Genomic DNA, 14,326 nt, shown 5'->3' on the forward strand with positions numbered 1-14,326 from the left:
TACCATCTACACTACTGATAAATTATATGCTTCTCCCTACCATGTAGCAGTGTTGGGGATCGAACCCAGAGCCTTACGCATGCACTTCTACCACTAAGCACTCGCTCTCTATTTCTCTCTCTCTCTCTCTCTCTCTCTCTCTCTCTCCCACTTTGAAAAGCTTGTAGAAAAATCTTTTGATGTTCCTCATCAAACAAAAGCAACAATGATGGAGAAGGAGGTTATACTCACTAGATAGCTGAAAAATAAAGGGAAAAGACTGATGATTACATGTGCACAAAAGCAACCATACCTTCTTAATTCGTTCATGACTTTAAAGGCTTTCTTCATGTGCCAAGGATTCACTGTCACTGGGCAGTGTTTTTCAGTATTATCATCTTTTGAATCGAGAGGCTTCTGATGACCCTGCTTTGTGCATCTGTACATAAAAGAAAAGAACAAAAAACAGAAAAAGATCTTATTAAAGATAATTTAATACTGGGTTATCACACTGCAAGAGATAAACTGATGCCACCCTCCTCTACTCATTTAGAGGAAGTCTCCCCAAAAAGCCTAATGTAACATTAGGGCAATTTGAACACTTTCTGATGGTCAGGATGGTTTCAAGTGTGTAGGTAATTACCACCCTGCTGTCAAAGTTCTGCCAAAGGTGAGTACAGAAAATTCAGGAAAAATGCCTTAGCAGATATCACCAGATAGAAATGTTGAAAAATGATGTTCTCTGGTAGAAATTAACCAGCTTTTACAATCTGCTAGAGTCACACAAGAGAGTGTATGATACATATTTCACACAAACTTCACAACGAATCTGAGTCAGATTTTGTTTCTATCTGCAAGGATTATTTACCCCATGCAGCCTATGTTTAAATATTTAACCATATACCCATCATGTTTAGTTTATTTCCACTGTTTTCCAATTTCTGTTTTTTACTAATACATCTTTGCACTTTCATTACTTATAATTCTCACAATAACTCTGTAGGCTAATTACTATCATTATCCCCATTTAATGGATAAAGACATTGAGGAATAAAAACTAGTTTGGATAACTTGGTAAATAGCAGTTAGGTAAGGCTGTGCCCAGCCTGACACTCCACTAATGTTCAACATTATTTCCTACATTAAACAATGGTATTTAATTTCATAGATAAGCTTACCATTTTTTTTTTCTGGCACTGGGATTGAACCCAGGGGAGCTCTACCACTGAGCTATATCTCCAACAATTTTATTTTTTAATTCTGCGATAGGGTATCAGTAAAATTGCCTGAGCTAGCCCAAACTTGTGAGGCTCCTCCTTCATCTTCTTAAGCAGCTGCAATTATAGGCATGCCACTGTTCTCAGCTTAAATTCACAGTTTTCAAGAGCACAAGGCTGTATTAGTATCGTTAAGTAAGTCATTTTTTCAAAATATGGAGTCAACAAAAATTGCCAACATTGGAGTATAGGATGGCAAGGTGGTAAATTAACTGCAAATAATGGACACAAGGAAACTTCTGAAGTGACAGATGCACAACTCTATAACTGAACTACAACTCACCATTTTATACAATAATTTTGGATAGATTTTACAGTATACAAATTATACCTCAATAACAACATTAAATAAAAGAGAGCTGAGATACCAAAGTAAATCTTTAAAAACCACATTTGTGATATTGTACAAGGAACAAGCAATAATCATTCATTTCTGTACTTTCCTTCCTTTCCTTTAGAACGAATGCATCAGTGACTAAAGTAAAGATCCTGTGCTCACAACGCTTGCCTGTCCAGGGGGTGAGGCTGGCAATAATTGTGGCAGTCACTAAAGTAGATGTCAGGATAGAAAATGTAAGCCCTACAGGAAAAAGAAAAGGCAGGGCTGGGAAAAGACGGTAAGGAGTGTGGGGTGATGTAGTGAAGGGGTATAATTTCCTGTATTAAACAGAGTGAATAGAGAAGCCCAAGTTGAGAGGACAGATCTAGACCAAAGACTACCAGTGGGAGGGTGTGGAGGGCAGAATCACTAGGGCATGTCCCAGGAGCTGGGAGACCCACTAATAACTGAATTTGCATAAGGTGTTGCCACAAGAAAGGTCACAAATGGAATGGGAGAATGAGGAAGTACCCACAACAAACCATGAATTTTTTTTCTTTTTGGCACTGGGAATCAAACTCAGGACCTTGTGTTTGCCAGGTAGGCACTTGTATTGCTAAGCTATACCCCCAGCTCCACGAACTTTTGAGGTATGTGTGTAGTGCTGTGTACAACTTAAAAAGGGAAAGTCTTGGCTGGGCCTGGGAGGCACATGCTGTAATCCCAGCACTCAGGAGGCTGCGGCAAGAGGACCACTGTGAGTTCAAGGCCAGACTGAGCTATAGACAAGAGTGTTGAGTGAACAGGCAAGCGAGCCAGAGAGAATGAGAAAGAGAAAGTCTGGCAAGTCTAGAACCCAAAAAGGAAAGGATATTTATGTCTGGAGGAAGGGGCTGGGGAAACACTACAGTGTAAAGCACACATTCTCACTGTAAAGCAAACAATGGGAATTCAGGTAAAGGAGAAACTGCGTAGTTGTATGGACGCCATGCCAACTTCCAGCCACGTCACAGTGGATGCCTACATGACAGCAAGACAATATTCATCAATATCTGTTTCTAGTTTAGTAACTGAGGAATTACAACAGAGGAAAAATATTACTCTGAGGATTAGCAAAACTCTCACAGAAGAGTTTTCAATGCACACAGCAGAAGCAAAAGCAACTCTACCCAAAAAAGAACACTGCCATTTAAAAGTCTAGAGTGGAAGTTTGTATAAGAAATTAGGAATTAAAACTCCGGCATTCTAGCACTTTAAGGCAGTTACCAATACAACGCTCGTATCAGTGCCCTCCTAAAGCTATTTGCAGCTCCTGAGTTTTTCTCTTTTGATGTACTCCAGAAACCCTGCAAAGAAAAAACCTCTTTATTCAAAGACTTAAAAAAGTAAGAAGTAGCACTGAATTTTCTTTTTACGCATTCACTGTACCTGAGAGCCACTCAGACATACAGCACCCCTGCTGCACACAGTTCTATTTTCAACACTGATGCCCTTTCCCTAATTTCCCATTTCCGATGTAGCTTTGAGTTAGTGGCCTCTCATTCAGAAGCAAAACTGAGTAATAGAAAATGACATCACATCTAAAACTACAGATGTGAAAAACGTATATACACTAGGAACACGAAGCTAAGTGGGAGGTAAGAAGGTTACCCTTTAAGTCAGACCAGCAGGGAACTACACGGCCCAGCTTCCCTTCTGAAATAAAGCGCAAGCCCTCGAAACAAACCTCACATTCTCAGAATTGCCTTTCTTAAAATATCAAAAGGAAGCACTTTTTCAAAGTTCTTTCACTTGGAAAGTTTTTCTCCAACTCCACACTCTACAACCAGTCTTGCAAGACATTGCAAGACAATTATCCAGTCACCTATCATTATGAAAACATATAAAAGCTAGTATCTCTGGGCCTGGATTCCAGATACTGCTATGCTTTATGGGAGGTAACCCCACAGCCTTCCTCCTATGACTTCCACAAACTCCTGGCTATGGGAAAGGTTGGCTTCTCAGCCTACGAACATACTACCAACAGTAACTAAACTTCCAGGAAGGAGGAAAATTAATACTCTAGCATGTTTGTTTCCCTCAAGCAGTCAAGATTTCATAAACTGCTAAAGGCTTAAGTCTAGTGTTATAATTCTTTTAAAGATTATATTTGATTTGTTGAAAACAAAGAGAACAAGATGGAACAAAGCCCAGCAATAATAATTTTCTGTGGACACTAAGAATGAGGTATAATTTCTTGAGCTATTTATTACTCGCTTTGGAACAGTGATTTTCAGTGGAAGGGAATAACTCCAGTGATTTCTCCAAACTACACATAACCATTCCTCACCTGAAGAGTCAGACAAATGTCTTTAAGACCAAATGTATAGAATGATAGCATTTCTGGGAGTAGCGATGATTTTTAAAACAACCACAAAAAATAAGCGCTGTAATAGGCCTCAACACCCCGATTACCTCCCACCGCAGGGACAATCAGCACAGACTGACAACAAACGCTTAAGAAAATATGGGTTGTGTATGGCTTTTCTGGTAGAAACAATGGTGCAATGCATGGGACTGATCCAGCTGCCAAATTTAACTGGGGGCCAAGGACATCATCACATTCTGGACATTAACACTTGCCCCCTGTATGGCCACCATCTCTACTCTCCCCTCTGCCTGTTCACCTCAAAAGCTGCAAGATTCTCCTGCTTGCAGTGAGTCACCCACCATTATTCACAAATTTCTGCCAAGTTCACATCGGCAGCTGTTGTTTTCAAAGTCACCATCCATGCTGTACTGCTTTGAAGTTCCCCCATTACTTTATAATATTTCTCCTATTTTTTTGTTGTCTTCCCTGCTCATTTGCATTCAGAAGTTGGAATCTTAGTAACACTGCTGCCGTGCACAGCCCAGCACATCTGAAGTAAATAACCAGTATCTTATCGAGGGCCCGTCATGTTGTCCTATGCTTTCCCAACAAAGAGGGCCCACACAGCCAGGGTCTCGCTGTGTAGTGCAGCCTGGCTTTGAACTCACTTCTGTAGCCCAGGCTGGCCTCAAACTCATGGTAACCCTCCTGCCTCAGCCTCTTGAGTGCTGGGATTACAGGCGTGTGCCATCACTCCTGGTGCTCCCACATCTTTTACTGTAACCAAACAACCACATCACTTAGAGGCTGTGAAGTCAGACTCTGTTTCTCCAACTGGACACATTTTGGTTGATGGCTAGGTGACAGAATTTTCAGTGTGGCTAAAAGGAAAATAAATATGGAATAAAAGTGGCCTTTATTTTAAGAATGCGGAAAGAGACTCCATGACCTCCGGGGTCTGGCTTTCTCTCTGCCCGACCCATGGTGTGGGGGCATACATATAGCTTAGGTTTGAGTTGGTACCTAAGGGGCATTACTGATGCACTGGTAGCCCATTGGAATTCACTTCGTGCCACAGGTAAATTGCCTACGGGCTGGGAAGGTGACCTCAAGATAGAGCCCCATCATTTCGCCTCCCAACCTCCCACCGCTGCAGCTTCCCATTCAGGGCAAAATCCTTTCACTAGGATTATGGATTCAATTGCTACAACTATGTAAAGGCAAATTTTCAAGTCAATGGAATTCAAACTTTTTTAAGGCACAGAGCCAGTAGACAATTTATAATGTACAAATATACAGTCATATTGCCAAATAAACACAGCTTTGTAAAAAAAAGTCAATATCCAATGGACATGTGACTTGGTCTGAGCAGGGGATGCAGCTCAACGGTAGTACACACTCAACATGCACAAGAACCCAGGTCAATCCCCAGCAGTGTAAGAGGGAAAAACAGACCTCAGATTTTATCTTCAGTACGCAGACTCTTAGTAAACCTGAGTATGAAGCATCTTGTAAGAGAAAAACTTCCTATCCTGCATCAAATCACAAAATATCTCACAGATACCACGGAGCACAGGCATAATACATATATTATTTTAGAAAAAAGCTGTATTTCTGAATTCCCAGCTGGGAAGGAAACATCTAGAAAAACTAGAAACACCCAACTTTGCTAAAGTGGATCAGCAATGAAAACCAGAGACCACGGAAGGCAGGCAGGAGGGAGGTGTGGATTTGCTCCCTTCTCCTCCCAGGGCTCCTGGAGTGGCTTTCTAAGCCTGTGGAGAAGCCTTCCAGGAGGTGGTGGCTGGGCCAGCTGAGAAGGAAAGGTTGATGGAAGCTTTGTATAATTGTTCTCTGATAGTAGAACAATAGAGCTGTAAAAAGCTCTGCTTCAGTTCAACTCCTGCTCTCTCCCTCCCACCTACATGACAGAGCACAATCAGGCACTTTTTGTCCCTGACAGTGACAATTACTTCGGAAAGGGACCAATATAAAAGCATGTCTTAGGGGCTGGGGATTTAGCTGAGCCACATAAGCGACTGCCTTGCAAGTGCATGGTCATGAGTTCAATCCCCGGTACCAATTAAAAAAAAAAAATTGTTTACAAGGATATCTTATATAAATCAATCTTTTAAAGAATATCTTACAAACAACACAGTTCTGTCAGAGTGGAAGATTTATGAAGTATTAAACTAAGGAAACGGAGGCTGCCAATCCACTTCAGGTGTTTGTGGGTCTTTTATCAGTCATTTCTAGTGCTCACTTCACTTAGCACATATACTAAAAGCCATATTTCTGCTCTTTTGTCTCTTGTCCTATTACTGCCATCACTCGGATGGTAAGAAGGGGCACAGTATCACTGGGAGTTCAGTTCATGGGCTACATTTTCTAGCAAATGTACAAAGAGATACTAAAGGGAACCAGAATCAGGTGAGGGAACTCAGCTGTAATCCTACCCAAGTCAAATACCAAGCAAGTGACCTGGAGCACCTGCTCAGTCCCACTGGGCTCAGACTGATCACTTAAAACAACCTCACCTACTACTATCTTAGAGAACTATATAAGCATCAAACACCATATAAACATAAACACAAAGTTCAGAAATGTTCAGGTTAAGGGTTAAGTTAAATATGGAGAAATATTATTACTGACTTTATTGGCTGCCTTTAACTTTAATTGCAACTTTCAATTCAAGGTTACTAGCAATACTGAAAATTACCACAATTGTCAATACATCAAATATAGTAAGTGTTGCAAGCCTGGGACTGGGCAGGCGAAGGGAACAGAGAGAGGCTAACCCACTCTTTCTTCACTTTCCTAGATCTAACTTTAGATCCCAAAACACAAGGAATGGCACGTATTAGTACACAGGTGCAGGATTACAGGCTGCAATTTTTATTGGAATACAACAATAATCTAGAATGAGTTGGAATAAATAGGAAATACTTGTAAAGAAGATGAGGCTCAAACTGAATCTTGGGGAAACTCCAAGTTGTTTTAACTGCCAACAGGAGAATGGAAGCTAGGGGAAACAGCTGGAGAATCCTGGCTCATGATAAGGCAAGCTCAGAACTGCAGACCAAAGCACAGATCTGCTCACAGACTTAAGATACAGATGGAGCCATGAGGTAGACATTAAAAGACTGAAAAAACAACTGGCCAAGGCCTACTTCTGTGAACTACACGTCTGCCATGAAAAGTAGACGAGAAAGTGCATGCAACAGAAAGAGTCAAGTCCCAGTTTCTCAATACCTATAAACTTGGGAAAGTTACAACCTCACTCACTTTCCTCGGCTGAAAATAATAAAAGGCCTACCTATACTGTAAGACTATTATAAAGCTAAATGAAGCAATGAAAGGCTCAGACCACATTGAGCAACCTAAAAACCAAAGGAGGAAACCAAGAATAAGCAGTGTCATGAAAAGCAAGGGCTTGTTTTTCAAGGCAGAATCAATGAAAAGAACTAGCTGAAGAGTGTTTTAGCAAACACCAATAATCCTAAGTAGACGAAAGCACAGGGTCCACTTCACAGAAAGCACACAGGCCCACTGCAAAGAGCAATAACCTGGGGCCAGCTGTAAGCAGCCTGCACTCCATTCTACCTGGCCACCCTCCTTCCCTTCCGGCTTCACCTGGGTAGACGCCCAGACCCTACCCGAGCCACAGCGCTCCGTTCAGTTGTCTCCTTAAACTGCTTTATTTTTCTTTCTAGTACTTGGGCACTATCAGTATTGTTCCAGATTTTTTTTCCAAGTCTCAACCATGAGGAAAAGGGCTTTATTCTGTTTTCTGAGACAAAGCTGTAACCACAGCAGGCACTCAATAAATAAGGATAAAAAATCGGAATTGCCTCCTAATAAGCAGTAAATAATTTGGAATTTGACAATCATAACAGAAAAGCACCTGAAAAGCAATTTTCCTCCCTCTGTATTACCCTGAAAGAACCTTCTGCCTGATCTTAGAAAAGAAGTTCACTAGTTTTCATGAACAATTCTAGCACAGAGCTAGAGGGACCACACAAGAGTTCTTAATATGCACTGAATGCCTGCCTTGTGCAATACAAAATGTGAATCAGAAACAAGAAACAAGAGGTCTTGGCTTTTTAGAGAGTGGAGGGATACATTCCCAGCATCAGAAACTACCGCATAAATGCTACCTGTTTCCAGGCTCCACTTTTCAAGTGCCAAACGCACTTCCAAATTGTCCCTAAGAGAACACTTTCTTCAACACATACTGATCCATGTCTTCTTTCCCTATTACCTCGTGAGCTATCACTGCTTCTAAATATCATATTTTAAACATCTTGGCCTATTTCAAAAGATGATCTGCCTAAGATATCAGATGCCCAATTTATATACACAAAATCAAGAATACACCCAGGTTCTCTGTATAAAAGACAAACAAGTACCGGAGTAATTCTCCCCAAGAATCCAAATTCCTGGCAATTCAATCTTGCGCAGAACATTAAGTCACAGTTCCAGTCACAGTTCCACTTTTCACTTATCTGTGACAAAATGAGGACAATGCAACAAGTTTTCATAAAAATAAATTCATTCAATTTAAGGGCCATCCTTTACTCCAGAGATTACACCCTTCCTTGTATTTAACAAGTGGTGTTGAAATGCCTTTTCTTCCATAAAAAGATGGTAATAATTGCTAGTTATCATTTTGTCAATAATTACTTTACTTGGCAAAACAAGAAAATAATTCTCAGTTGGTGTCTAACAATTCTGGATTTTTTTTTTTTAAAAAACAAGTCTGTAAAATCCAAAAATCAAGAGGACAGGCTGACTTGATAATAACTAAGGTACATAAAGCAATTAAATATTTGTACGGTTGGTTGATTTTGCAGGCCTGGAGTCAACAGTCTGAACATCTCTTAGGAGGATGACCATATGCAATATAGCAAATGTGAGTGATTTCCTTCTTTCTTTGAAGTCAAATACTGTTTTCACCGTTTTGCTTTGTTCTGATAAATTGCTTTTGCTTTATTCAACATTCTGTTTTGATTGGTCTTACTGTGTTTTGTTTTTGGTTTGATTTTGCTATACCTGATGGACAACTACTGTGACAATAACAAGATATACTACGGTAGCTATTGCTATTTTCCTGGTATCCTGCTTCGAAGTTCTGTACCAATTTTGCTGCACTATTTTGATTGGCTTTGTTCTGTCTTGTTTTGTTGGATTTTACTATCTTTAAAATAGAAAAAATCCAAAAATCAGAGAACCTCTTCTCTAACCCAACCACTCCGCTGCTGCCTGAATCCCTCTGTGCATGGCCAACAAGTGGTTTGTCCACGGTAGAGTGGGTCTGACAGTAAGACCAGTAAAGTAGACTTGGGGACTAGAAAACAGATACAGCTGTCTTGGAGACAGATTTGCTTGACATTGTGAAAGAAATCAAAAGAGCAAGACCAGCAGAAAGTACACCAACTTGTGATAAAGGAGTCAGTAAGAAAATAAGGGCCAAAAAACAGTTCAAGGAGGGATTGTCAATGGGATACACTGGGTCTTTTACCTCAGTCTTTCTACAACTCAGTAATTTTGGAAATTCTTTGCCCAAGTAACTATAAAACCTGGGATGTGTACAACACTCCTAAGGTCAGGGCAGATCAGTTTATACTTCCTTTTATATCCCGCAGTTTGCTACCTGAATCTCTCTTACTGATAGGTATCTCACTGTAGTTCAGGTTTGACTAGAAGCAAATGTCACACCATCTTCCTATCACCCAGATCCCAAATCGCAACAGACTCTCAAAGCTACCCATACTCGATGATGCAAAAAAAATAGAAAGAGAACTATGAAATCCTGGGACAAGCAGCACAAGAATTTTAAGAGGTTGGAGAGAACTTGTTAAGAAGTAGAAAAAGCACAAGAGATCAAAAACAGGTCAAAGAGGCTGGCCTGAGGAAAGAGGAATCCTGGACAGACATCTGCCACCCTTCCAGACAATGGCCACACAGGTCAAAGGAGGACACGCCAGCGCTAGCGGGGCTGGAGAACAATGGAAGCTTGGTCCCTAAAAATTAATTAATTAGTTAAAAAAAATTAAAAAACACAGGAAGCTGGGTGTGGTAGCACATCCTTTTAGACCCAGGAGGCTGAAAGAGGTAAATTGCTGGAGACTATGAATTTGAAGCCAGCTGGAGTAATGGGGGGGGGGGCAGCACAAACAAAAGCACTCCACACAATGTCAGGCAGAGACAGGCATTCAAATGTTTGCAGATTGAGTAAGTTAATAAGCAGACCCACAGAGAATTTTCAGTCTGCTTCCAATCACACGACGCAACACACCTGAAGTCCAGGTCAAACTTTTTTTTTGCCATAAAGCTCAAGCTCAGAATCTAATCTACTGAAAAGCTGACTGCTCCCAATAACTTCACTGCCGCTGTTCCACCCTGCTCCAGCAGCGAGGTCCAGCAAAGCCACGTCCCAAAACACATCCTGCATTTCTCAAACCCAACACCCTTGTCCAGGCAGGAAGTCCTAGGGGTGGAAGTGAAATGCCTGAGGGTGGGAAGGAAAGAACTATTCCTGACCTACAGGAAGATAAAATGATATTATAATAAATTCTGGAATTAAGAGTTAACCTCAGATAGGCCAAATGAAACTAAAATCTATTTGCATTTTTAATTATATGGGTTTGAACAATGAAAAAGTGTCAGATACTTCAGCCACCCGTGACTGAAAGAAGATTGGATAATTCTTTCTTCAGGGCTGGCCTTCCAGGTTTTCCCTTCTATCTCAGGCTAGCGTTGTTCCAACACCATGGAGACTCAATACCAAACAACTGTGCAGGACATCAAAATTACGATTCATTGATCTGCCAAGATTCAGCTTTTCATCATTAGCAAGCATACACCTATCTCATTCATTTTTTATTTCAATTTAAATCATTTTCTGTGCCTCTACTGCCTCCTGAGCCTGCTTTTCCACACCTTTCTTTCCAGCCCGCATCCTCAGATCCTTGGTTGCTTGAGTTCACTTTGCTCCAGAAGTAAAAGGAGACTGCAGAGAATTGATATAAAAGCAGGACAGGTTTACTACAGACGAGGACCTCCGTGTTACACGTTATAAGTTGACATGCCGTCTCCATGGGAGTCCATGTCCTGCTGGAAGTGCTTCTGAGCCAGGCAGAACCCCCTTATGCTTGGACACGCTGCTGACGCTAACAATCCAGCATCCCACCTCCTGGGGGTTCAGGAGCCCTCCCCAAGCTCCTGAAGAACAGAGCCTCAAGAAGCGGCTGAGCTCCGAGCTTTCTCTAATCAGGCCAGGGGGCAAGTCAAAAGTTTTAAAATCTACTTCCTCAGCCCCATGACCGGTTCCACTCCTGCTCAAAATTCTGTAATGCACTTTCAAAAACTGTAGTTCCAGAATCCCATTCGTTCTCCTAAAAGGATTTAACATCAAAAATATTTTTTCAGCCCAAACCAAATTACCTGTATTTTGGCCAAAATCCTGTACCCCCCCCCAAGCTGGTGCGGTACAATCGCCTTGGAGTGAAGCTAGCTAAACCTTACTGAAAAATGATAAGGCTCCAGGAATAAGCCCTCCATAAAAAGGAATACCGTCCTAGAGAATGAGGTTTGTCTGCGGCTAGAAAAGTCAGAAGCAAAAGGCTTTCCTTCCTAAAGGTTAAACCAAGGAAAGCAGGTCAAAACTGCAATTTTCGAAACTGCTAGAGATTTGCAACCCACTTTTACCAAGATATCTTTTTAAAAGGGCAAACATCCTGGCACTGAATAACACAACAGTAACTTACACGTCATTTTCCAGCTATCATTTCTAGAAAGTAATTTAGCTGCAAGTGATCTTGAATGCATTTGAACACCAAGGAAAAAAGACACCTGTGCTCGGCAGGTCGATAACACTACTAATTTGCTCCGGGTACCAAGGAAACAGAAGATGCTCTGATTTCTAGATAAAACGTTCTGCAATGCCAGGTAGGAGGTCACATGCACTGAACGGCTACAGACATATAACAGCTCTTCAGATACTGATTTAGTTGGAAATTCGTGGAAAAGAGTAACGTTCAGATCAATGCATTTAAGACACTGGGTGCCTGGTACTTCCCAGTTTCCCTTTTTTTCAATCAGAGTCCGCGCATCCTACCTTCGCCTAAGGAAAGGGGTGGGCACCAGCAGCCGGTGCCTTTCAGGGAGAGACGCATAGCCCGGGCAAAGCCCCGCTCACAGCCCTATCCCGAAGCCTCCAGAACGCCCAGGTCTGGAAAGCCCTCGCCCTGGAAAACCTGGGCGGCGTGGGAAGTCACAGCCCGCCAGCCCGAGTTCGGAGTTCGGGTAGCGGTCGATTTCGGACTGCAGGCATCACGCCTCTGCACGCCCCGCACCTCCCACCTCCGCCGCCCCCGGGCGTCCTCCGCGGCGGGCACCAGCGGGCGGGCGGGCGTCCCCGGGCAGCCCCGGCGCCGCAACAGCGCGCTCCTCCGCAGCGGCCGCAGCGCGCCCACCCGCCGTCCGCCCGCTCACTCACGCGGCAGGCAGCGGCGGCGTCTCCATTGTGGCTCCTCTCGGGCTTCAGAACGCAGACACCGCTTGCCGCCGCCAGCACCATTCCAGCCGCGGACGCCGGCACTGCCCGCCCGCCGCGCCGCGTGCCATCCGCCCCGGAGGGGGCGCCGCGCTCGCCTCACGCCGCGCCACCACCTGCGGCGGCGGCCCCGGCGGCCATAGCCCCTCGGCCGGGCGCGCTCGCGTGCTGCGCGACTCCCTCGCCGGAGTGCGGGCAGCGGGTCGGGGACGGGTCGGGGACGACGGCGGCGGCAGCGGCGGCGGCAGCGGGGCGAGGAGGCGCGGGCGCAGGGAGCGCGCGGCTCGGCCACTTCCGGGTTCGTGACGGGACGGCGGCGCGGCCTTCCGCGGCGGCCGAGCGAGGACACCTCCCCCGGCGCCTCCCCTTCCTCCTCCCGCCGCGCCGCCGCTGAGGCGGCTTCTGGGGGCGGCGGGCGCGAGCCGGGCGGGCGCGAGCTGGGTCCCCGCGACGCCGGCGGGGCGGGGCGGGCTCTGTCTCTTTCAGATGCGAGCGGAGCCGGCCGCTGAGCCGAGCAGCTCAGGACGCAGGGAGGCCGCTCGGCAGCCGTGGGAGCGCGAGCCTCGGCGAGGCTGGGACGCCCGGAGCGGCCGTGAGGCGGAGATGCGGCCGCCCTTGCCCCGTAGCCTGCGCCCCAGGCCTGGGCGCCCCCGACGGGGCTGCGCTCCCCCTCCCCCGCCCGAGACCTTCCAGGGCGGCCGAGGGGCGCGGGGCCCGCGTCGGCTCGGGCGGCCGAGGCCTTGCCCGGAGACCGGGACACACTGTGGATGCGATGAAAATTAGAGGGACATGAGAGCTAGAGCTGGAGGGATGCAGAGAAGGGCTGGGCTTCCCAGGCAGTCAGGAGTACAAAGCGCTCCTGTGTTGCTGATAGAGTAGGTGTGCGTATGAGGAAATGTGCACCCAGAGGAACCTGACTGGGGGCCCTGGTGCTCAGGCTGTTCGTTTGTTTGTGCTAGGGGTGAAAACCAAGGCCTCACACGTGCCCAGCACACGCGCTGCAGCCCGTCTACCCTGCCAGCGCTGCCCTCGAGGGTTTCCATCAGAGCTTGGGAGAAGGAAGCTGTCCTGTCTGAGATTGGGGCAGAACAGATTGCCTGGAGGAGGATCTGAACTGGGGTTTAGACGCGCTAAATTTGAGGTTTCTGTCAGACATCCAAATGGAGATACGTATATACAAGTAGGTGTGTGTCTGGGATGGACATCAGTCTTGAGGTGGTAAATATGCAGGTGCTATGTAAACTCACAGAGCGGTTGAGTGCAACTAGATAATTAGCCAGAGAAAAGAACATGACCAAGAATTGAGCCCAGAGACACTCTAACATGAAGAAAATATGATGAGGTTTCCACAAAGGAAATGGAGAAGAAACAGCCTATGCAATCAAAAGAGGTCCAGCGGAGTATTATGGTGCCCTAGTGAACTGGAGCAGAAAAACAAAAATAGTTTAGCATACCTCCATCTGAGCTAACGTCTGTATATCCTAGAGCCAACCTGCAGCCATCATGCACAAACATGTAAGTTATTTCTCTGTAGTCGGCAGTGGTTTTCTTCAGGACCATAACAAAGCTCCCTAATTATAAATTTGTTCTAAAAATTAAGTGAAATATTTTCAATAAAAATAGAGTACCTAAGGGTAAATGGAAGCACTTTTAATATGTATTAGTTGTTTTTTTTTTTTAACCCCATCAGTTATACTTGTCCCAGCTAGGAGTTGGGGTTAAGGAAATAGCATAGGTCTGCGCACACTTATGGTGTGACTTGCTATGCATGCAAGTGAATAGGGCTAGAGGATCAACCATTTCATTTCATTTCTTCCAAACCAATGTTGCATGTCCAAATAATA

General features: G+C 44.6%; 1 protein-coding gene across 4 annotated transcripts in view; it reads right to left on the reverse strand.

Moving 5' to 3' along the window:
- Klhl2 (kelch like family member 2) overlaps positions 1–12,598 on the reverse strand; it is a 94,343-nt gene extending 81,745 nt beyond the window's left edge. For 2 of the 4 annotated variants that reach the window (XM_063234797.1, XM_005008092.4), the window contains exons 1-2: positions 12,426–12,598; positions 293–418 (exon numbers count right to left, since the gene is read on the reverse strand). In XM_063234797.1, coding sequence (XP_063090867.1) covers positions 293–418; positions 12,426–12,451 — 152 coding nt within the window. In that variant the 5' untranslated portion in view covers positions 12,452–12,598. Of the gene's footprint in view, positions 1–292; positions 419–12,044; positions 12,064–12,425 lie in introns of those variants that run through there. The other 2 variants (XM_003479645.5, XM_063234798.1) reach the window with 2 other exon arrangements.
- Between the last annotated feature and the right edge of the window lie 1,728 nt (positions 12,599–14,326).

The sequence above is a fragment of the Cavia porcellus genome, unplaced genomic scaffold (genome assembly GCF_034190915.1).
Source record: "Cavia porcellus strain 051 isolate PalLab524CR breed Dunkin Hartley unplaced genomic scaffold, mCavPor4.1 scaffold_24, whole genome shotgun sequence".
Classification (NCBI taxonomy): domain Eukaryota; kingdom Metazoa; phylum Chordata; class Mammalia; order Rodentia; family Caviidae; genus Cavia; species Cavia porcellus.